Raw genomic sequence first — 19,457 nt, forward strand, 5'->3', positions numbered from 1 at the left:
TAATGACCTCGGTACAGTTCCTGTTTCTCTCACATCATCATTAAGCCAAAGCTGTCGTAAGCCAAAGTTGTCGGTAAAAGCTGCTTACATATACAGTAGGTAGCTACCTGGTACGCACCGGGCGAAGCTGGATTCGTCTATTAACTCAGAGTAATCAATCCAGAGGGTAATCAACCTTTTGACATTGGATACTGAGTGCCTACTCTCACATCTAAAGAATAATTCTGAGAAACATCCGACAACCTCTGGACTATCGATACAGGACCGCCTCATTTTGTCCCTGGGATTGGCGGACTGTCATTGCACAGCGCCCTTCCATCTTTGGGATGTTTTTGTAGGCATTGTGCTCTCGCTTGCATTCATTCATTCAACTCGCCAAACGCGAATGGTGTTCCTCACTTCTCACACTGCAAATTGATACTTGTCCACCCAGCATTCCAGCATATCGTGGAGCACTGCAGTATCAGATGCTGAGAAGTGAAGGCTCTTCAGATATTCATTAGCAGGGTTCATCAACCGGACAACGCGACCGAGTTTGTATGAAGACAGCCCTATAGATCTTGTTAGGAAGGGTTCACTATAAAACTGAGCGGCCTTGTCATCGCACTTACCGGGGAAAACGCGCATAAAATCTGGACACACTAACCAAACTTTATCGCGACGCGGAAGTATTTGGTCGACGGACATGATCCTAGCTGTTTCGATTAACTGCTCCATACAATGATAGTCGAAGAAACGAGTCGAGTATTCAACCCATAATGAGTCAGGATTTAGCCCTGCATCAAGGGGTTTTCTCACGATCTGTGCCGCCGTTTTGGCATCCGTTGGGAATTGTTGTCCTGGAGAACCTCGAATTTTGCGTGCGCTTCGAATGATGGCTGCGTCGAATCCTGCTTTTCTCATATCCTCCTCGAATTGAGCATTTGTAACGCCTTCCTCATTGACTGGGCAGCTCAGGATTATGTTGTTATCTCCGTGCCGGACGGTAACCTCGAGTAGAACCAAAGGTTGACCCTTCTTCGTACGCCGCATAGTCTCGAAGTCAATGATAAAGATTTTCCGAGGAAACATTGTCTTGAGCTCTTTGTATAGTTTCGCCATCGGTGGTAAGCGTAAGCCATCCTCTTGGACAACCCGAAGAAATGAAGACTGGTCGTTCACGCTTCTTCCGATACCTACTCGCTTACGTTTCCCCTTGGAGGCTGTATCGCGTCGTGATCCGAAAAGAAATGGAAGCGGTAAGGCCGCATGAGGAGGCGATAGCTGAGACATAACATGAATACAATAGTTGCATCTAGGCGCTACCGTAAACAGTAACAAAGATGGAACGAAGATTACCATCGCTGTGTGGAGTCTCAGATTAATCGAGTCGACGCAATCAAAATGACGACCATCTATTGAGAAGCCTGATCAAGTCTTGGTGTGCCGAACATCAAGGTCCGCCTTTTGGACGCCGAGGAAAGTGAGGTTCTTCTTGAGTTGCTGAGAGCGGCGTTCGAACGTAAAGAACTCACGGCCGCCACCCGCGAAACGTTGCTTATACGCGGCTTCGTCAAGAAGTGGCGGCATATGCCGACGGATGTCGCTGAAGTACTGTGGATTCGACTTTGAAGTGCGAAGCTCCTGGGGAAGATTCTGTATCTGCCGACTGAAGAATACTTCAAAATGTTTGCGAAAAGACCAGTAGTCCACGTGGCCCCTACTCGCAGCGGGATCGTTGCGGAGAACTTGGTCGCAACCGTTGTGACCGCATTGAAGCGGACTACCGACATGGCAGAGTAATCAATGGCGTTCCAAGACATGAGGCTCAAGATAGCCACGATATTCACACCCCATCTCAGGACATTGCCACACACAGTTCAGATGAGCAGCCAAAAAGTGCACTATGATGCTGTGTGTATGGACCTTCCTACATTCACATCCAGGCCAGGGGCAAATCAAGACAGTCGTAATTTTGGGGCCTGATCCGCGAACCTCGCTTATTCCAGTATCGTTGGTTTGAGTGCTCTGGATATTGTTTGAATCTTGCTCGAAATCTTCGTCAAAATCCACAAAGTCGATATCGAGTTCCAGGGTTGGGGGCAGACCCAGAATCATCTGGCTTAGCGCAGGCCACAGAACGTCTCTGTCCTTGGTGCCGAGCATGTCACACAACGCACGACAAGACTTGTCGAACATCCTAGCTTCACGCAGATCCAGATAGACAACAGGATATGTCAGTGTTTCGGTAAAGTACACCCCGGGTTCCTCGTTGAGAGGATCCGGACCCCAGTACCCATGGTCACTCCAGAGAGACACCCAGCGATAAGGGTGCTTCGATTTGAAGTCTTCATCAAGGAGGGTCTCCTTGACCTCTCGCTCAGATGGGCTCAAATCTTCTTCAAAACCTTCCATATCATAAGCCATACGAAACATTTCCCAAGCCATTTTTTCATGTTTTCAGAATCTCTTGCTTCGTGCGAATTCAGCTCTCTTTGCTGACCGTGCAAGTTGGTCTGCCACATGGCGAGAACGTGATTCCATGTAGGATCTTCTCCGTCGTCTGGGACTTCGCAAATGTCATCTTCTCCGTCGTCTGGAATTTCGCAAATGTCATCTTCTACCGAGCTCGGCACGGTATGATCAACAGTCGAGTTCGGATTGACAGCTGTAGTTTTTGGAACGCGTGCAAGTTTCAAGTAGCGCCAAAGGCCTGCCACTAAGACATCTTTGCGAGGAGCGCGGCGTGCAGCTGCGAAGCTGTAGTCTGAATTCATGTGCTCTACAGCCACATGCTCTCCGAAGCTATGACGATCAATGTAGCCTTGGTCAGGACCATTTGGGCAACTGGGCTCGCCGCAGTACCATTTGGCAGAAACACCATGTGCCCAGAGGTGTAGGTCGATTGTAAACTCGTGATCAAATGTAGCCCCACATTGTGGTACTTTGCATTGCCAACCAGCTGAAGTATGAATGGCGTGGACATAGTCTGCGATATTGACGGCCTGAGTGACGTCGTGTGAGGACGAGCCGAGTTTGGGTGAGACGTCTCGATGAACACGGTAATCTTTGCCGTCGAGGTTCGTCGTCTCATACATAGTCAAGGCTTCCTCCACTCTGGCTCTTGCCTCCGGCACGATGCATTGCATGAAAGTCTGCCGTAGGGAGTGCGGGTCATCAATTGATGTTGGTGGTGGGCCATGTCGGCTCGGGTGCTGCGTGTCTGACACGTTGTGCTGCGTCTGAATATCTGAGAGGAAGATGAATCTGCCTAACTTGAGTACACACGAGAGTCACAACAATCACTTCACCGCCTGCTCTGTCACTCTAAAAGGTAGTGAATGCGATATGTAGCACCTCTGAGCATCAGCCGCAAGCTACACATAATCTCCAGGAATGCTACAAGCTCGCAAGCGGCAGGACGCTCGTTAGACTAATAGTACAATCTGTATTCATGGATATGGTGCTTGAGAAGTCGGGCTTTGATTGTACAGGGAGCTGAAATATGACTGCCATCTTGCATTTCTGAATGGCGCGCGAATTTAGACTGCGTCTCTGATCGCTTCGACGAGTTTGACCACAAGCTGCTATTCAACTTGATAGCGTTGCTAGGCAGGTTATAAGGATCTCCGAACTATTCACGATAGTTTCAATGAGTTAGGTCTAATGCAAATATCAAGATGATTCCTTGTCTTTGTGAGTGGATTTCGACGTTGACATATATTTCCCCGCATACGCAATATCAATGGCGTAGATAACTACCGAGATCAACTATTTCAGCCTATAGCTCATGCGTTTTGCGACCGTCCCAAGTTACATCTTTCCATTGCTTTCTTTCGATGCTCCGGAGTCTGGTATCATTTTCTCCCCTGACTTCAAGCACTGCAACTGGCCGACTCAGGTCCTTCTCCCGCCAAATCTCCCCGTTCTCCGCCTCGTCCGCCACCCAAATGGCGCTCCTACCCTCCACAATGACCAGCTCTAAGCCACGGGTGATCTTGGGGCTGATGACGTTTGGCCCACCCGGTACCGAGTCCAAAGGTAGCCGTGTCACGACGCTCGACGAGTACAACAAGTCTCTCGACTACCTGCAACAACAAGGGTATAATGAAGTAGACACGGCCCGGGCATATGTTGGCGGCGAACAAGAAGGGTTCTCAAAAGAGGCCAAGTGGAAGGACCGCGGTTTGACCTTGGCCACTAAATGCTTTCCCGTCAAGCCAGGCGACCATAAACCCGAGAATGTGCGTGCAAGTCTCGAGAAGAGTCTGCAAGAGCTGGGTACAGATTGCGTCGACATCTTCTACCTGCACGCGCCGGACCGGAGTGTGCCCTTTGAAGAGACATTGGGTGAATTGAATGCTCTGTTCAAGGAAGGCAAATTCGTCCAGCTCGGGTTGAGCAACTTCGCGGCCTGGGAGGTGGCGGAGGTCTGGAACATTGCGAAACAGAAAGGATGGGTCAAGCCCACGATATACCAGGCCATGTACAACGCTATCACGAGGGATATGGAGAAAGAATTGGTACCGTGCTGCAGAAAGTGAGTTGGCCGTGATACCAAGTTGAGTGCGTTTTGCTGACTACATGGGAAATCAGGTATGGGATTGACTTGGTTGTGTATAATCCGGTAAGTGCAGTGAATATGCTGGTATGGATCCCGTGTTGACGAAATGTACCAGCTCGCTGGCGGCCTGTTTAGCGGTAAATACAAGGCCAAAGACGAAGCACCTACAGAAGGCCGGTTTGCCGATTTGCACCGGGCAGGAAAGGTTACACGTCCATGGGTCTAAACTGTGATCTGCTGCTGACCTCAATCCAGATGTACCGAGATCGGTACTTTCACGACACCACCTTCCAAGCACTGCAGCATATCGAGCCTGTGGTCAAGAAGCATAATCTGACTCTCATTGAGACCGCGCTGCGGTGGTGTGTGCACCATTCGATCCTGAAAGTGGGAAGAGAGGGTAACGACGGGATCATCATTGGCGTGAGCAGTCTCAGTCAGCTAGAAACCAATCTGCAGGATCTGGAAAAGGGACCGCTACCGGAAGATGTTGTCCAGACGCTTGATGAGGCATGGGAAATGTTCGCGTCCAAGAGCCCTACATACTGGCGATGAACCACGAGGGTGGAAAGATGATGAGGTAAATTACGTAAAAGTATACGATGTCCATGGATTGCTCGCAAAGTCCTGACCGTGTGGATGTGTCTTGAGGATAGAAGAATAAGCCAAGGTTACCAGCTACCTGGCAATCTGTAGACATGACATGGTCGAACATATGGTCCATGGGAAGAAAAGCACGACGCCGGAAACCAATTTCAAGAAAGACTAAAGGATCTCTATATGCACCTAGTCGTTCTGGACCTTCGGGGCCAACTATGGCGAACACTCTGCCCAGAGTAAATCCGCGCCTTCATCCGTACCGTAGAATGGACATGCCCAAAAGGGGAGCATATACAAAGGCAAGGAGGAAACGCTGTCCATACCTCACATCTTGAAAGCGCGTCTACTGGCCAAAGACATGGAGCGATAGCCAGAAAAGAGAAAGAAGAAGGGAAAGCATTGTCGCCGCTGGTTGATGGTGCCCCGACTTTACGAGAAGACGTTCCATGCTAAGGGCAAACCACCGGTCAATCGCGATCTTTGATCAAGCCAGTATTCTCGAAGCGGCATGCCAGCATTCTTGGTGCCGCATTCCCATCTGCTCACTTGACACACGAAATGTAAGTCCAAGACCTGGCTACTCCATTGTCTACGGTCAGCGTAGTCCCAGCTCTCACTCCGCCTCATCCTCAATCTCCAGGTTCCCGATCCGGAACTTCCTCCCCTTCATATTCGCATAGTCCGTATGATTATGGTAACTCTTGACTCGTTCCCTAACATACTGCCTACCAGTAATGGGTTCCGCATCCTCCTGATTCTCTCCAACCAGCCCTAATCTCTTCAACAACGGTGAAGCAACAGGCTTGATATCAACCTCATCACCCGGACGCACAAAATAAAAGAGCCCCAATCTGTCAACGTGAGTTTGGTCCTCTGGCGGCCTCACGACCCGGTGCGTCGTGGACTTCAAGTATCCTGCCGACCAGAAATCCAGCGTATCACCGACATTACAAATGATCCCCTCGTCGACGGGCGGAACGTACTTCCACTCCCCAGTCTGAGTTTTGATCTGCAAGCCCGCGATGTTCTGGCTCCAGAGGAGTGTTAGAGAGCCGAAGTCCGTGTGTGCTCGGGACCATGTGTTTTCGACTTTGGCGTCGTCGGCCGCCGAGCGCGGGTGGTACACCATGTACCGGAGGTGGTCTTCGCTCGGAGAGTCGTATGCGTGCCGAGATGAGAAGTAATCTTGGGGCAATTCCAGGATGATGCTGAAGAGGGTGAAGATCTTACTGGCTATGGATAGTGCTTTCTACACGCCATTGGTTCTTAGCATTGAGATCGACGATTCCCACCGTGTGTAAAGTTTCACCAGTACGCTGAAAGGCAAACGTTACATCAACGTGGGAAGAGCAGGGAATGAGCGTACCCTTGAAAAGTCCTCAATCTCGGCACGATATGGTTCGAAGAATTGATGTCGGACTTCGTTTTCATGGTGAGGAATGATCTTTGGGACGTTGAAGGATTCCTCAATGTTTAAAATGTCGGTGGACATGATCTTCTTTTCGTGTGCCTGGACTCAAAGTCAATGCTATATCGGAAGTGGTGAGATCTTGATGGTGACAGACAGCACGATATCCGAAATAATTTCCGACAGAAAAGTCACAACGACAACCCTCGAGATTCTTCTTCTCCACCGGTAGGTCGAAGAATGCCTGGCCAATGTCGTATTGTCGTTGGATTTCTTCATCAGAAAGGCCGGTGGCCGTGATGCTGAAGAATCCTGTTTTATGAACCTATCGAACATGTTTAGTCATGTGTACAATTTCAAGGCAAGGCACCGAACCTACTGCATCGCGGAGTCGCTCGGCCAATTCCTCCTTGCCTCCTGGTTCATCGAACGTGGATATATCGATGACCTTGATGTCGGCCCAGTCAAGCTCGTGGGCCGTCTTCGACGGACGTTCCCACCTGCGAAGTGGAGGTGGAGTCTCGGTTGTCGCTGAAGGCATCTCGTCGTTATGAAGTCAAGTTGGATGTGGACTCTGAATAAAGATAGTCATAAGCGGAGGACGGTGTGCCTCGATATATCGTCGTCAGATAAAACCCCGCGCTTGTTTCCCAGCAAATATTGACCCGGAGTGGGGAGACTTGGAGTAGTTCGAGCACGCCATCAGGGCACGCAATCGTCCTGTCCAAGACTTAGTCAGTATCGTCTTCAGACAGGGGGCTGAGAAGGATTCATTGAAGGGGAATGTCTCAGGGCAGCTATCCAAGTACGGCGGATCACTTCATGTTCGGCTTTAAGATTAAAGTTCTCAATACTAACACCTCAACGCTTATAAGCATGTGATGTACGCCTCACTAGCCTGACCTCAGTCAGGAATTAATTGGCATCAACGCAAGACGTCGTGACGCCTAGCGTCAATGTCATCGGAATCCAGTCCGTTTGTCAATGAGGCTTGGTCAGAGAAGTCAACATGTCTATTACGATATGAAAGCACTGCACTGGAAAAGCTGAGGGAAAAACACTATGAATAAAAACTGCACTTCTGTCATACACCGACTCTTCCAACCCACGGTCAGGAACATAAAGTACCGAGGACAACACTGCACGTTTATCTCTTGACCTATACACCGGTCTAGTGTGCCCTCAGAATGGTTCAAACATCCAACAAGTCCAAATCATCCAGCAAGTCCAAGGCATTTCTAGGGCTCGGTAAACCCAAGTCGAAGTCTCTCAAATCTGGCCGTCCACCACTCCTCTCCTCCAGCACTAGCACGACCACCACGTCTCATCCGTCAATATCCTCCAAACACACCCGTACCCTAATACGCACCCACCACGTTCTCCAAAAGCGCCTTGCTGCCGCACGACTTACCAACGACACATCCCTCATCAACGAACTTGATTCCCAACTCTCAGCAACAGGAGGCCTAGAATCCTATCAACTCGCCAGCACAGTCGGCCAGAGCGCCACCCGCGGCGGCGACTCCTCACGCGTGCTCGTCCACTGGTTGAGGTCCGAGATCGACGCACGCAAGACGTCGACGTCCAGCTCTAGTAGCACCAACACTGCAAATGCGCCGGTCACTCCGCTCCGCATCCTGGAAGTCGGCGCCCTGAGCACGACCAACGCGCTGAACATACCCGATGTCACAACCGTGCGCCGAATCGACCTGCGCTCCTCGGGCCCTGGTATCGAGGAAGCGGACTTCATGGCGTTCGCTGTCCCCGACGACCCCAACGGCAAAGGAATCTGGCAGGGCCGACGGGGCTACGACGTACTTAGTCTAAGTCTCGTGTTGAATTACGTGCCTGACGCGTGTGGACGAGGCGCCATGCTCAAACGGACAACTGCCTTCTTCTCCCAATCTCATCCAGACGTCCCGGCGACTATGGATGGATCTACGCAGCCGATGCAGCTCCTACCATGTCTGTTTCTGGTCTTGCCGGCCCCCACACTACATAATTCGCGGTACTTGACGCCAGAACATCTCATTCTGATCATGGGCTCACTGGGATACACGCATCTCCACACGAAAACTACGCGCAAATTGCATTACAGCCTGTGGCGATACGACCTGGACAAGCGAGCCAACTGGCTCAAGAGTGGTGGACAGATCGTGTTTGCGAAGAAGGAAATCAACCCGGGAGGTGGGCGGAATAATTTCTGTATCATACTTGACGAAGAATCATGACTGCCGTAGTAATACAAAGAGGAGCAGTATCTTGAACACGAGAACAAGAATTTGATTTGAGCTTTTCTGTTTCCTGTCGGCATCTCTGATCTGCCTTGCTTGGTCGAAACAGATTGTGTCCCCAGGTCGCGTTTTCAATGTATACTGCGTACCCACTACAGCATGCCACTCTTTCCCGTTGCATTACAGGTTTTTATGACTGTCATGACTCCAGAAGAATGGGTACAGGTAGGTTGTTTCGCTGATAAGACGCCGCGCTCTTGCATTTGTGTTGCATGTAGCCTCTCCCCAAAAACAAACCTGCAAACCATGTTACAGGCAAAAACTCCCACTCGTGACCAGACGCACCATATCCAGGAGTCCATGAGTCGTACCAGCCGGTCAATGTTGTTAACATGTTGAAGAATGATTTAAATTGTCACCGTCTTCATTTCCTCCTCAATCCCATCCACCCCCAAACCCTTCACTTCGTCCCTGGGTTGCGCTTGCGAGGGCAAATCTTTGGGCTGGTTGCCTGCTGTCAATATTCTGCTGATCCGTTTTGGAGCGAAGTCCGAATCCACACTCCTTAACGAAGCTGGCGTTGGTGCGTCGACGAGCTTGTCACCGTCTCTGGAAATGCTGGCAATTTTGGTCTCAATTGGTGTTGGGGCTTCCACAAGCTTCTCCCGCTTTTTGCCCTCATTCGAATTCTCGATAACTTGGGCGAAATCTCGCACAACATCGCCGCCTGGTCGTACGGGTTGTGGCTGCGCAATTTCCTCCTGTACACGAGCCAGTGGGCTTCCAACCGCGTGTCTTGGGCTGCCTGTAGGTCCTCGGGAGAATCTCTGTGGTGATCGACCACGGTCCTCCGTGCCCATAGCCGGGCTGCTATATGGTGAGTGTCGTCCATTTTGTTGGACTACGTTCGTGTTCAGACCAGCAGGCTGCGGTCTCCGCTTGGGTCCTCGTCGTCCATATCTCTGATCCGCACGCCAGCGAAGAATGTCCATGTAAGGTGGTTCGACAGTTTCAGTCTTGAACTCCTTCAATTTTAATTCTCCAGTGTCTTCATCCACATGGACCTTCTCAGTGCTTAGGTCGTCGGCCACGGTAGCTAAGAAGTGAGCCCATGATCGCGCAACCACGTATTTGCAGTCATAATCGCGTCCAAATAGAATGACTTGGCCCCATTTGCCCATAGGACCAGGAGCAAGGTCAACTGCAATGTTGTTGCCACCCCAGTCTCTGGCAAGAGGAATCCAACTAGGGTGAGCATATGCTTTCTGAATGGCTTTGGGTGGCTGTGACTCTTGTCTGTCCAGGAGGTCTTGCCTCCAGAAACGATTGTTGTTTTGGGATTGGCTGGACGACGAAGCAGAGCCGTTACTCTGACCTTTCGAGCTGTAGGATTTGCTTTTACCACCACTCAAATATTCTTCGTTGACGATTTTCCAGTTCTTCCACTCTTGTACAATTTCTTCGCAGTCCAGTAACATGCATCCGAAGAGGATGCCTGTAGGTCGGCCACCGCGTTCTTGGCCATCGTGGATGCTTAGGGATTCGCGTACGTCCTGGGGTAATGTCATGTCAAGTTCGTGTTCTAGCTCGTTGATATCATTCTGTGTGCATGCTCCACCAAGTTGATCCCAGAGTTCTTCGTAGTTCAATTCTGCCCATCGATCGATTTTCTTCCATGAATGTGCTGGCGGAGGTGGAGGTGGAGCACCATCAGCAAAGTTCTGCATCTGTATCTCACCAGGAGATATCACCTCTTCCACGTTGGGAACTTTTGGCGACGACATTGAACGCATGCCCGGAGAGTACGGTCTGGCGGGAGATCCTGCCAGTTGTGATGAGGAAATAGAACCTCGTTTGGATTCATCTTGGTAGGTGACTGAAAGATCTTGGTGTGATTCGGCGGCACTTGTTGCGACCGAGGTCAAGGGAGCATGGCGGCTTTGGCTAACGGGCACATGTTGTCCTGTTCTGTAGGGAGAATCGTGGGAAGCGTGTCGGTCGTAGGAGGTCATTGTATGCCAAAAGGAGCGCCATGCTGAGGTAAAACTGGAAGGGTCAGCGTGTTTCGCGACAGCGTTCAAGGTACCGTACGGATTGGCCATGACTGGCGAGACAGTCACAGTAGCTGCGGCCACTTTGACTTAGATTATTGCGGTCGTTGATGTTCGTGGCGGATCAGGATAACATGGGGAGATCTGTTGTTTGGCTCGCGATTGGAAATGCGGGCAGTCAATAACAAAGCCGCCCAACGGAGTAAACGGTTGCAGCACCAAACAAAGACAGATTCCAAGGTGTTGACAATGCTATCGAGAACGGAAGCGCGTCGAGGAGTACAACGATCGTGTACAGTGATGGTTGAAGTGTTGCACAAGGAGGAGCTGTTGATGTGGTTGCAAAAGCAGGTTTTCTGCGGTGAATTAGGTGAGCCCAGGAGAGAAGCGAGAGAGTGGGCTCTTTGGCGTTGGAACCGGGGGTTGCTGATCGAAAGAGTCCTGAGATGACGGAGAGGGCTTGATGCGCATACCAACAATGAGTCCTAACCACGTTTGAGGAGTGACAGTGTCAGACCGTAGACGTGTATACAGAAAATAAAGGGATTGTGATCACTGTTGGTGTTATGCTAGTCAGGGGAGGGAGAAGGCGAGATGAGAAATGAAAACATCACACAAACAACTGCGGGTGCGGGTGCTGTTTGGCAGATTGAAGGAAACGCGCAGCTGCAGCGCAGTTTAGTTCCCAGTCCTGCTTTTTTGGGTCCTTTATTTTTGAGTTTGCCTTGTCCGCGCCTAATAACAAGCCACTTTACGCATAACTCTGCGGGCCTGCGATCCTCTCCATCTTGACTTGCAGTAGTAACTACTCCGTTCTGTACCTCTTCCTACGCACCCACGAAAATCCTGAACCATCTGGGTACTAAACATAATTCACGCCACCCGGTCTATCTTTTACAGACTATGATGCATGCTACGACTGAGTCTGGTTTGGAAGATGATGCAGCCGGGCGCTGATCAAACAAGAAATCATCCCATGCCTACAACCATTGTTTATCGTTGCCTGGTCCGGACATCACTCATCTATGATCTATCCCTGCATGCACTGCGCCTCTGTTCTCGCCAATCATGTCTACATCTGCTTTAGGATGGCCTCAGGGAGGCAATAAGAGGAGGATACCGAGTCCGTCAACCGCTCGTGTCGAACATGAACTTCCGTTCCCATGTCCTCTTGCGCCCAAGCTGGCTTCCATCAGACCGTTGTTGACCGACATCGACAATAGTTTCTTTCCTTCGGTGTTGCCTCAACCATACCACGCGTCTCAACTCTCATGGACCGTGTTGATTTCGTACCTGCGAATCAAGCCTTGGGGCGTTCACGCTAATCCGATAGGCCGGGGTTTCCACCGTTGGAGATTACTATACCCGCGGGTCAACCCCTATAAGAGATGGCCATAACACACCGCAAGTCTCCTGATTAAAAGGGAGTCTCATTATTCTCGGACAACCATGGAAAGGAAAAACCAAGACCACGTCCATATCAATTCGTGTATCGTGATTCGCCATGTGCGGGCCAAAGCGACTATCAATCATGCCGATCCATGTGGAAGAGAGGTCTTGTATTCCCCTCCATGTCTCGGGTATCTGTTCCACGCCATCACTTTGGAGCACTGTCAACCTGTGATCTTGAACATCTTTTCCTGGAGAACGCCGTGTCGGGAGCTGTTTGGCGAGGAAATTCTCCTCTTCCCACATTTTCAACGTAGCACAGTATACTATCTGAAGTCTAAGGATGATAGTGAACCACCCGGATCCAGCATCTGGCGAGCTTGTTCCACTTGCACAGCCTCTTCTTTCATCGGATCTTTGGGCTGCGAATTTCGAACAGTCTGGATTCTGGCTCACTATAGCCTAGGTCTGGAAGCCGTGGCCAATGCGCTCGGGAAGTCCTTCACGTCCATCAGATCTATATCCGGCAGCCGTGCACTTCACACCGTCCCGTCAAAACAGTGCTTGGGTCCAAGATCTTGCGGCTCCAGGATCGTGGCGCGCCCGATCTCTCCTCGGTCTCCGGAACCGCCCTAACTTATGCCCATACGCGACAACATCCATTACAACACCTTCGTTATACAAAGGTGCGAAAGAGGCTATAGGAGAAGTCCTTTTTCCAACCAGTTTTCGTCCACGAAATCTCATTGCGCGCTACTGCGCTACGGCAATTTTGCCACGCGCGCCCATGCAGGTACACAAGAAGTTTCCGTGGTTGGACTGCCGCACCTGCAGCCGTCATGGATAAGTATAGCCCCTGCCCTGCATCTGTTTCATGTCTAGTGACCAATTATATGCCCTCAATATCTTGGGTATTTCATGCATTGCCATGTTGGATATCTTGACAACGGCACTCAAATGGTCACCTCAGAATGTCGCTACACACCTTGGAGACACAGCACATCTTAGGGATCAATGCAGGCTAGCGAAATGCACAGCCGTGTGCATCTGCGCATCCAGTACCAGTATCGGGCTTTTGGAAAAGGTGGTCAGCACATAGTGTATGTCGCACGCAATCCCTGATTGGCCATGTCTACGTCGGCGTGCTACAGCGACTCGGCAAGTGGGAGAAACAGTCATCACCAACATATCAAAAGTACCTTGTCAAAGGCCTCCCTACCACTTTCGTGAATCATAGAGCTACACGATGTAAGTAATGTGCTGCAGTCTATCTCCAGTCACAAGAAGGGCATGGCTACAGAGTCTAAAGCGCGGGACCGTCTGCATGATAACGTTTCGATTCTGCAAGCTATCAACCGAAGCGGTAGGACTTCTATTCCAGTCTTCTTCTCGACGTGATGTAAATGTCAGAATATCAATGCACTTATTCTTTGACCATGCGACTCTCCAAGTAACACCAGTGCGTAAAGAGATCTCGTCTTCACATAGTACAAATGAAAACACCATAACCCGTCGTGAGGAGACATGACTGCAACGAGATATAGCCAAAAACAACTAAATCAACAGTAACTTGAGAAAAGGCCAAACAAAAATAATCACATGAACAAACAACAACCATACAGTTTCGTCTCCATTTAAATGGCTCTCAATCTTCTTGCCGCGATCAGGCAACAGGTCACAAACAAGAAGATGGCGCCAATAATGCCAAAGAACCAGTAAAGCCCGTCAGTGTTCTTGCCTGGCACGTTGACATTCATGCCGAAAAGACCAGTCACCAGATTCAGCGGGACAAGAATCGTAGCAACGACAGTAATCTTAGCAAGAGCCTTGTTGGTCGAATTGCCCTTCAGGATGTTGTCGACGTTCAATTGCGCGAGATAATTGGCGTGCGACCGCGAGAGCATCTTCTCCACATGCCCCAAGTTCGACATCATGGTGACGACGTGGTCCTGGATATCGCCCAGATACAAGCCTATATCGCCACGCGGTGTGATCTCGTACTGCTCGTTGCACCTCTTCGCAAAACCCTTGATGACGTCCGCCTTGCCGCCAAGCAGCCGCATCATATTGAGTACGCGCTTGCGACACTCGCCGATTTGCCGCAGCAGAGCCAGAAAGTCGTCCTCGCGCGCAATGAACACTTGGTCCTCAATATTCTCGGATTCCTGCTCGGCGTCACGGATAATCGGCGCAAAGGAGTCGACAATGTCGTCAATCATGGCGTAACAGATGTAATCTGGTCCGAGACTCAAAAAGTCGCCCAACTTCGAGATACGCTTGCGGACATTGCGCGCATGAGGGTTTTCCTGGAAGCTGAAGCTCAGGACACCGTCTTGGCAGACAACAATGTAGACGTGGATGGGGTCCAAGAAATCCTCGTGGGTCCTGTCCATGTTGAATGATCTGAAGCAGACGAAATAGTACTGGCTGAAAAGCTCGACCTTTTCACGGGCTTCTTGTGTTTCGATATCTTCACGAGTCAGGCGATGGATCTTGAAAGCTTTTGCGAGGACCTCGAGTTCTGCCTTGGTCGGGTTGAGAACATCCAACCACCATACACCGCCGTCTGGGCCGACTTCGAAAAGATCCCTGAATGTGGTGCCGTCATCCACGAAATCGCCCAACTTGGTTGCACTCTTGCCTTGACTCAGTTCGGAAGTAAACAGGAAGAATCGCTCCTCGGGTCCACCGTTTCCTTTCAGGTGCAGCTTCTCGGAAGAAGACGATTGTAAAGTCTTGTTCGTGTATTGAAGGGCCAAGGGCTTCTCATAGAACTGGTCACCATTGAGAACGGGGTTAGGTAGTTCATTCCTGTCCTCAAGCCTCCGGAGGTCGCAGAACTCATTGGTCTCCTTCACATGATGGGGTATCAAATCCCCAGAGATCTTCCCTTGAGCGCTCAGAGCCACAAACTCTTCCAGTTCTTCAAAATCGATTTTGTACGTCTTGCCAGGTTCATCATCCGTAGGAAAAGTGATATCGTCATTGAAGTCTCGATCGGTCCGCTGGGTAAGCGGCGCTGGTATGCTGACATTGCTCAGAGTTGGCCGCCTGGTATTCGTACCATTTGAGCCAACGCGATTGCGGAAACGAAAATCCTCGATGACAGAGGAATTGACACTCTCTGCAGTATTGGCACGCTGTCGTCGACGTGGTTCGGCAAAAGCTTCGACAGAGTTGGCAGGCGAGGTCGACCGAGAAGACGAGGTATCACGCGAATGATCATGTCGAGGGATGCCGGTGATGCGTGGACGGCCTTCTCGATTGGTCATGCGTCGTACTCGGGTCGAATTGTGTCTGCCCAGTCCTGGGTGTGCTTCACCTCCTGCATCGCTTTTGTCATCGTCGATAATGGCATGCTCGAAGTCGCGAGCGACAGAAATCTGCTCCGGGTTCAGGCTGTTGAGCAAAGCCGAATTGACTTTGGAGAGGTCTTGTTCGTTCATTTCGGTCGATTTGGGAGTAGGCACCTGTAACTCCACAGCGGGCAAAGCCAGACTATTCTGCACTGCAGCCATACCCCGACTGCCTCGGTGATCATCCAACTCAGGCACTGGCGTGCTGTAACGGCTATCCATCTTGTGTGTCTGGGAATGCAAAGACCCCGATGAAGACATCTTGACCTGAACAACGGTATCCCTTCTTCTGCAACGCTGCACCTACACTGCGAACAGTGCACCGGATGTTCGTGGTTACGCCAGTTTTGTCAACGCAATGGCAGGTATCTGTCTGCCAATTGTCTCGGTATGTTCCAAAGAAGATCGATCCCTTCTATTTCTATTGATGTAAGATTATCTCCCCTGGCCACTTTTGGCCAGGGATGACACTATATACCGGAAGGCCAGTTACGGGGGTCGAGTAGTCGTCCCGCAGAAGACCATGAATGTGGTTCCTAGCAGCGGTCGGATGAAGGAGACGAGGGAAACTCGAACGCCCGCCAACTTGAAGGTTTGTGCGTCGAAATGGCTGTCGAGCGCCAGGGTGGGTGGGAAATGCGCGTAGAGATAGGAAGGACTGTATTGACAGTCTTCCTATACTTCGAAGAACGAGGTGCGAAGGGGTCGAACCGGTGTTGCAATTGTGCAATATCGTCAATCACAGCAGGAAAGGATCTCAGTACTTATGACGATTGTCGTCGAGTTGACCTCAGGGTGGATCTGACAAGAAGAAAAATTTGTCGGGCACCGACGAAAGAGTTGGTATAAGAAGGATTGGTCGGATGTGGGGGAGGAGAGAATTTTGGTTCGTTACCTTATGTACCGAGATGTCACTGCAGAACGAGAAAAGCCTAGAAGAAGGAAAATCCCTTTTCATGCAGGTTTGCACGGTGACAGAGTTTGGTGTTTTGCGTTCCCTGGTCATAGCCTATCAAGCCTATTAAGTCTACTAGGCTCAACACAGCCATAATGAGGCACTTTCTGGCCTGTGCGTCACAGCCGAGGCCGTGTGCGGGGAGCCCCCCGTATGCACGCCAACCAACCATACACATGTCCTTGATTTCGAACTCTAGATGGACATCTTTGTTGTTGTAGAAATCGCGTTCTGATTCACGATACTTGCTGGTTTCATTGCTCAGTGTTGCCCAACCACCGATAGAACAAGCACTGTGGGACAGCCGCTCGCCTAAACGCAAGCTCCTCCCATCTATGTCTACCACGGTGAGACTACAAAGGTAAACATCGCCGTGTATACAGTATATATACATTGAACAGCGCCTAGAGACAGTCTTGTCAAGACCTGTTTCCTTCATGGCTACACGGCAGTGAAACAAGGCTGCAGCAACGTTGCGGATGATATGCCATCTCCTTCCAATGACTGGAGGTGCTCGAAACGTACCGCATCCGCCCTTCCAAATGCCGAGGGTGAAATCACCACGTTGTTGAAGTCCTGAAATCATGACTTACGGGAGCATGCTCTTCTCTGCAAGTAGCCAAAGCACAGCTACTGAGCGATGACGATAAATGCTGTCCGATAGGTGCTCATAGATTTATTTGTGTCTAGGTAGCGTTTATGAGCTTGCGTTTGCTCCCTTCACTGCGCGACTTCCATTGCTTGTCTGTACTACCATCAACATTTTGAAGCTCAGCAAAATCGCAACGCTCGTGAGCGCAAGCTGTGTCGCTGCTCAGTAAATCACACAAGACCCTGGTGTTCGAGAACCTCCTCTCGAGATCGTGCACCTTTACTACAATGACTTCCCGACAGGCGTTGCAGTGAGCAGCTCGAACCGCATCTTCTCCTGCTACCCAGCCGGCCTTGATGCAAATAACACGCAATATCAATTCGCTGAACTAACTGGCAACTCTACCGAGAAACCATATCCAAACGCTCAAATCAATTCACCCCCAGGAGGATCCCTCAACTGCAGCACCTATCCTGTCTCCAGCGCCAACTACCAGAACTATTTCATTGGTGTCCAATCGCTAGCCATTGACCCATTGGAACGTTCCTGGATTCTCGATACTGGTCGAGCATCGACTCCCCATGGAACCTTGACTCCTGCAGTTTTTGGCGGTACAAAGCTGGTAGCTATTGACCTGGCCACCAACACCATCAATCGCACAAAATTGCTGCTCACTGCGGCCTACCCACTTTCCTACGTCAAGGATGTGCGCATCGACATTCGACCTGACGTGACCGCCTCGGGCCAAGGTGTTGCATACAACACCGACTCATCGCAGATGGGCACCAGTGGTCTGATCATCGTTGACCTCGGCATAACCGAAGCCTGGTGTCATCTGGACAATTCCCCGACCGTCAGACCCACCCGACAGCACTTCAAGGAAGTATGGGGCGAGCCTGTGTACTTCGTGCCTGGCCCAGGTTTCCCAACAACGTACGATCCGACCGGCGCGGACGGCATTGCGGTTCTTGACGGAGGAGACACAGTCGTCTGGTCGCCAACTGGCAGCCGGTATCTGTACAGCATCGCAAGCAAATACCTGCTCGACAATAGTCTCACCAGCGAAATCATAGCGCAGACCAATATTCGGTATCTCGGCGAATAAGGGTCAAGCGATGGCCTCATGCAAGATACAAACCAGTACATCTATGCGAGCAACTCTGAGCAAAACGCCATCAATATCTACAACAATCGTGATAACACTGTCAGCACTTATGTGCGGGATCCTAGAATTGGGTAGACCGGTAAGTCAATCTTGCGGGAAGAGAGATGGCAACTGATCAGATCCCGCAGACTCCATGCGGACATCCAATGGATATCTCTATGTTGTAGAGAATCAGCTTTGGCGATCACCGAATTACTTTCCAAGTATCGATAGAAGGGTCAAACCGTATGTGTTGTACAGAGTCCCGACTGCTGATGGTGGCCAGCGGATAGCACCCCTTAACATCACTTCGTAGTTCGATGAAGGGGTCACTTCACGTCGACATCGCCGACCGTGAAAAGCGGACCAGTGCCGCGCACTAAAGGTCAATGTGTTTATGAATCAAAATTGGCAAGCAATAGCTCTCATCATCCCAAGCATACACATATCGTAAGCTAGGACAGTTCATGCTCGAAAATATAATAAGTAGTGGTGATGATGTAGGACGGAGAATACATTCTTGACGAGGCTGAATTAATCAGGATTCAAGCGCAATTTGTCCTTTCCCGGTCCTTGACACTTCACGTGCCATCGCGCGTCAAACACCAATTAACACACAGCATAAACCGACATCACTGACCACTTTACAACTTCGAAGACCCTTCATGACTGTACACCGAAGAAAGATACCAACATACCCAACCCAATATACTACGAATTCAGTGAGACTTTTTTGGTGATTCACGCAACCATGGACGCCGTCATCAGCCAGATCCAAGATCTGTTCGAAGGCCAGATTGTAAGTCGCCGAATGATCAGCCTGGTCGTATGCTAACATCACCTGAAGGACTTCGACGGTCAACGCCTGGCTGAGACAATTTCTAATGCCATTCTGACTATTACATCGGTGAGACTCCAACACCTTCGCTCGATATCAGGGGATGGGCGTTCAGACTGACACCCCTGCCCTTAGCTCATCGCCCTAACAGTTGGATTCATCCAACAAGATATTTACTTGACCATGTGGATTGGCCTAGCTGGGACGGCGTTGGCAATGCTACTGGCTGTGCCTCCCTGGCCGGTCTACAATCAGCATCCTCAGCCGTGGTTAGGGTCAAAGTCTGCGTTGCCGCCAGGCGGGATCATGGTAGGAGGAGCGCCAGGAAAATAGGATGGTCACTGCTT

General features: G+C 50.5%; 8 protein-coding genes across 8 annotated transcripts; 4 read left to right on the top strand and 4 right to left on the bottom strand.

Moving 5' to 3' along the window:
* Positions 1 to 402: 402 nt before the first annotated feature.
* EDD37DRAFT_610187 (uncharacterized protein) lies at positions 403 to 3,077 on the bottom strand (the record flags this gene model as incomplete). Its single annotated transcript, XM_062815187.1, has 4 exons — positions 403 to 1,301; positions 1,515 to 1,762; positions 1,832 to 2,387; positions 2,414 to 3,077. The coding sequence occupies 4 exons, from the start codon at positions 3,075 to 3,077 to the stop codon at positions 403 to 405; spliced, it is 2,367 nt and encodes a 788-aa protein (XP_062668754.1).
* A 619-nt stretch (positions 3,078 to 3,696) lies between these two features.
* On the top strand, positions 3,697 to 5,329 carry EDD37DRAFT_633190 (NADP-dependent oxidoreductase domain-containing protein). The gene is made up of 4 exons (XM_062816775.1): positions 3,697 to 4,519; positions 4,576 to 4,606; positions 4,659 to 4,748; positions 4,799 to 5,329. The coding sequence occupies exons 1-4, from the start codon at positions 3,819 to 3,821 to the stop codon at positions 5,096 to 5,098; spliced, it is 1,122 nt and encodes a 373-aa protein (XP_062668755.1). The 5' UTR covers positions 3,697 to 3,818; the 3' UTR covers positions 5,099 to 5,329.
* Positions 5,330 to 5,341: 12 nt separating this feature from the next.
* EDD37DRAFT_445708 (2OG-Fe(II) oxygenase superfamily protein) lies at positions 5,342 to 7,401 on the bottom strand. The gene is made up of 4 exons (XM_062812827.1): positions 6,931 to 7,401; positions 6,709 to 6,876; positions 6,510 to 6,653; positions 5,342 to 6,392 (listed from the first exon to the last, which is right to left on the bottom strand). The coding sequence occupies exons 1-4, from the start codon at positions 7,090 to 7,092 to the stop codon at positions 5,757 to 5,759; spliced, it is 1,110 nt and encodes a 369-aa protein (XP_062668756.1). The 5' UTR covers positions 7,093 to 7,401; the 3' UTR covers positions 5,342 to 5,756.
* A 1-nt stretch (position 7,402) lies between these two features.
* EDD37DRAFT_445738 (putative methyltransferase-domain-containing protein) lies at positions 7,403 to 8,987 on the top strand. The gene has a single exon (XM_062812830.1). The coding sequence runs from the start codon at positions 7,739 to 7,741 to the stop codon at positions 8,780 to 8,782; it is 1,044 nt and encodes a 347-aa protein (XP_062668757.1). The 5' UTR covers positions 7,403 to 7,738; the 3' UTR covers positions 8,783 to 8,987.
* Positions 8,988 to 9,192: 205 nt separating this feature from the next.
* On the bottom strand, positions 9,193 to 10,887 carry EDD37DRAFT_566343 (1,3-beta-glucan synthase; the record flags this gene model as incomplete). Its single annotated transcript, XM_062814094.1, has 1 exon — positions 9,193 to 10,887. The coding sequence occupies one exon, from the start codon at positions 10,885 to 10,887 to the stop codon at positions 9,193 to 9,195; it is 1,695 nt and encodes a 564-aa protein (XP_062668758.1).
* A 2,704-nt stretch (positions 10,888 to 13,591) lies between these two features.
* On the bottom strand, positions 13,592 to 16,106 carry EDD37DRAFT_445723 (MIT family metal ion transporter). Its single transcript, XM_062812829.1, has one exon. The coding sequence runs from the start codon at positions 15,840 to 15,842 to the stop codon at positions 13,860 to 13,862; it is 1,983 nt and encodes a 660-aa protein (XP_062668759.1). The 5' UTR covers positions 15,843 to 16,106; the 3' UTR covers positions 13,592 to 13,859.
* A 914-nt stretch (positions 16,107 to 17,020) lies between these two features.
* On the top strand, positions 17,021 to 18,588 carry EDD37DRAFT_658315 (uncharacterized protein; the record flags this gene model as incomplete). Its single annotated transcript, XM_062818964.1, has 5 exons — positions 17,021 to 17,087; positions 17,368 to 18,217; positions 18,242 to 18,344; positions 18,369 to 18,372; positions 18,422 to 18,588. 5 exons carry the CDS (start codon positions 17,021 to 17,023, stop codon positions 18,586 to 18,588), a joined length of 1,191 nt encoding a protein of 396 aa, XP_062668760.1.
* Positions 18,589 to 19,023: 435 nt separating this feature from the next.
* EDD37DRAFT_651065 (microsomal signal peptidase 12 kDa subunit-domain-containing protein) lies at positions 19,024 to 19,443 on the top strand (the record flags this gene model as incomplete). Its single annotated transcript, XM_062818312.1, has 3 exons — positions 19,024 to 19,071; positions 19,120 to 19,179; positions 19,246 to 19,443. The coding sequence occupies 3 exons, from the start codon at positions 19,024 to 19,026 to the stop codon at positions 19,441 to 19,443; spliced, it is 306 nt and encodes a 101-aa protein (XP_062668761.1).
* Between the last annotated feature and the right edge of the window lie 14 nt (positions 19,444 to 19,457).

The sequence above is a fragment of the Exophiala viscosa genome (genome assembly GCF_022695815.1).
Source record: "Exophiala viscosa unplaced genomic scaffold EDD37scaffold_7, whole genome shotgun sequence".
In the NCBI taxonomy this organism is placed as follows: Eukaryota; Fungi; Ascomycota; class Eurotiomycetes; order Chaetothyriales; family Herpotrichiellaceae; genus Exophiala; species Exophiala viscosa.

What these genes read in the sequence shown, in the direction of transcription:
- EDD37DRAFT_445723 (XM_062812829.1), bottom strand. Translation starts at nt 15,842, where the DNA reads ATGTCTTCATCGGGGTCTTTGCATTCCCAGACACACAAGATGGATAGC.
- EDD37DRAFT_445738 (XM_062812830.1), top strand. Translation starts at nt 7,739, where the DNA reads ATGGTTCAAACATCCAACAAGTCCAAATCATCCAGCAAGTCCAAGGCA.
- EDD37DRAFT_445708 (XM_062812827.1), bottom strand. Translation starts at nt 7,092, where the DNA reads ATGCCTTCAGCGACAACCGAGACTCCACCTCCACTTCGCAGGTGGGAA. An exon ending in CCGAGCGACTCCGCGATGCA is followed by an intron (nt 6,877 to 6,930) that starts GTAGGTTCGGTG and finishes CATGTTCGATAG; the next exon opens with GTTCATAAAACAGGATTCTT. An exon ending in AGATTGAGGACTTTTCAAGG is followed by an intron (nt 6,393 to 6,509) that starts GTACGCTCATTC and finishes AATGGCGTGTAG; the next exon opens with AAAGCACTATCCATAGCCAG.
- EDD37DRAFT_633190 (XM_062816775.1), top strand. Translation starts at nt 3,819, where the DNA reads ATGCTCCGGAGTCTGGTATCATTTTCTCCCCTGACTTCAAGCACTGCA. An exon ending in TTGGTACCGTGCTGCAGAAA is followed by an intron (nt 4,520 to 4,575) that starts GTGAGTTGGCCG and finishes ATGGGAAATCAG; the next exon opens with GTATGGGATTGACTTGGTTG. An exon ending in ACTTGGTTGTGTATAATCCG is followed by an intron (nt 4,607 to 4,658) that starts GTAAGTGCAGTG and finishes GAAATGTACCAG; the next exon opens with CTCGCTGGCGGCCTGTTTAG.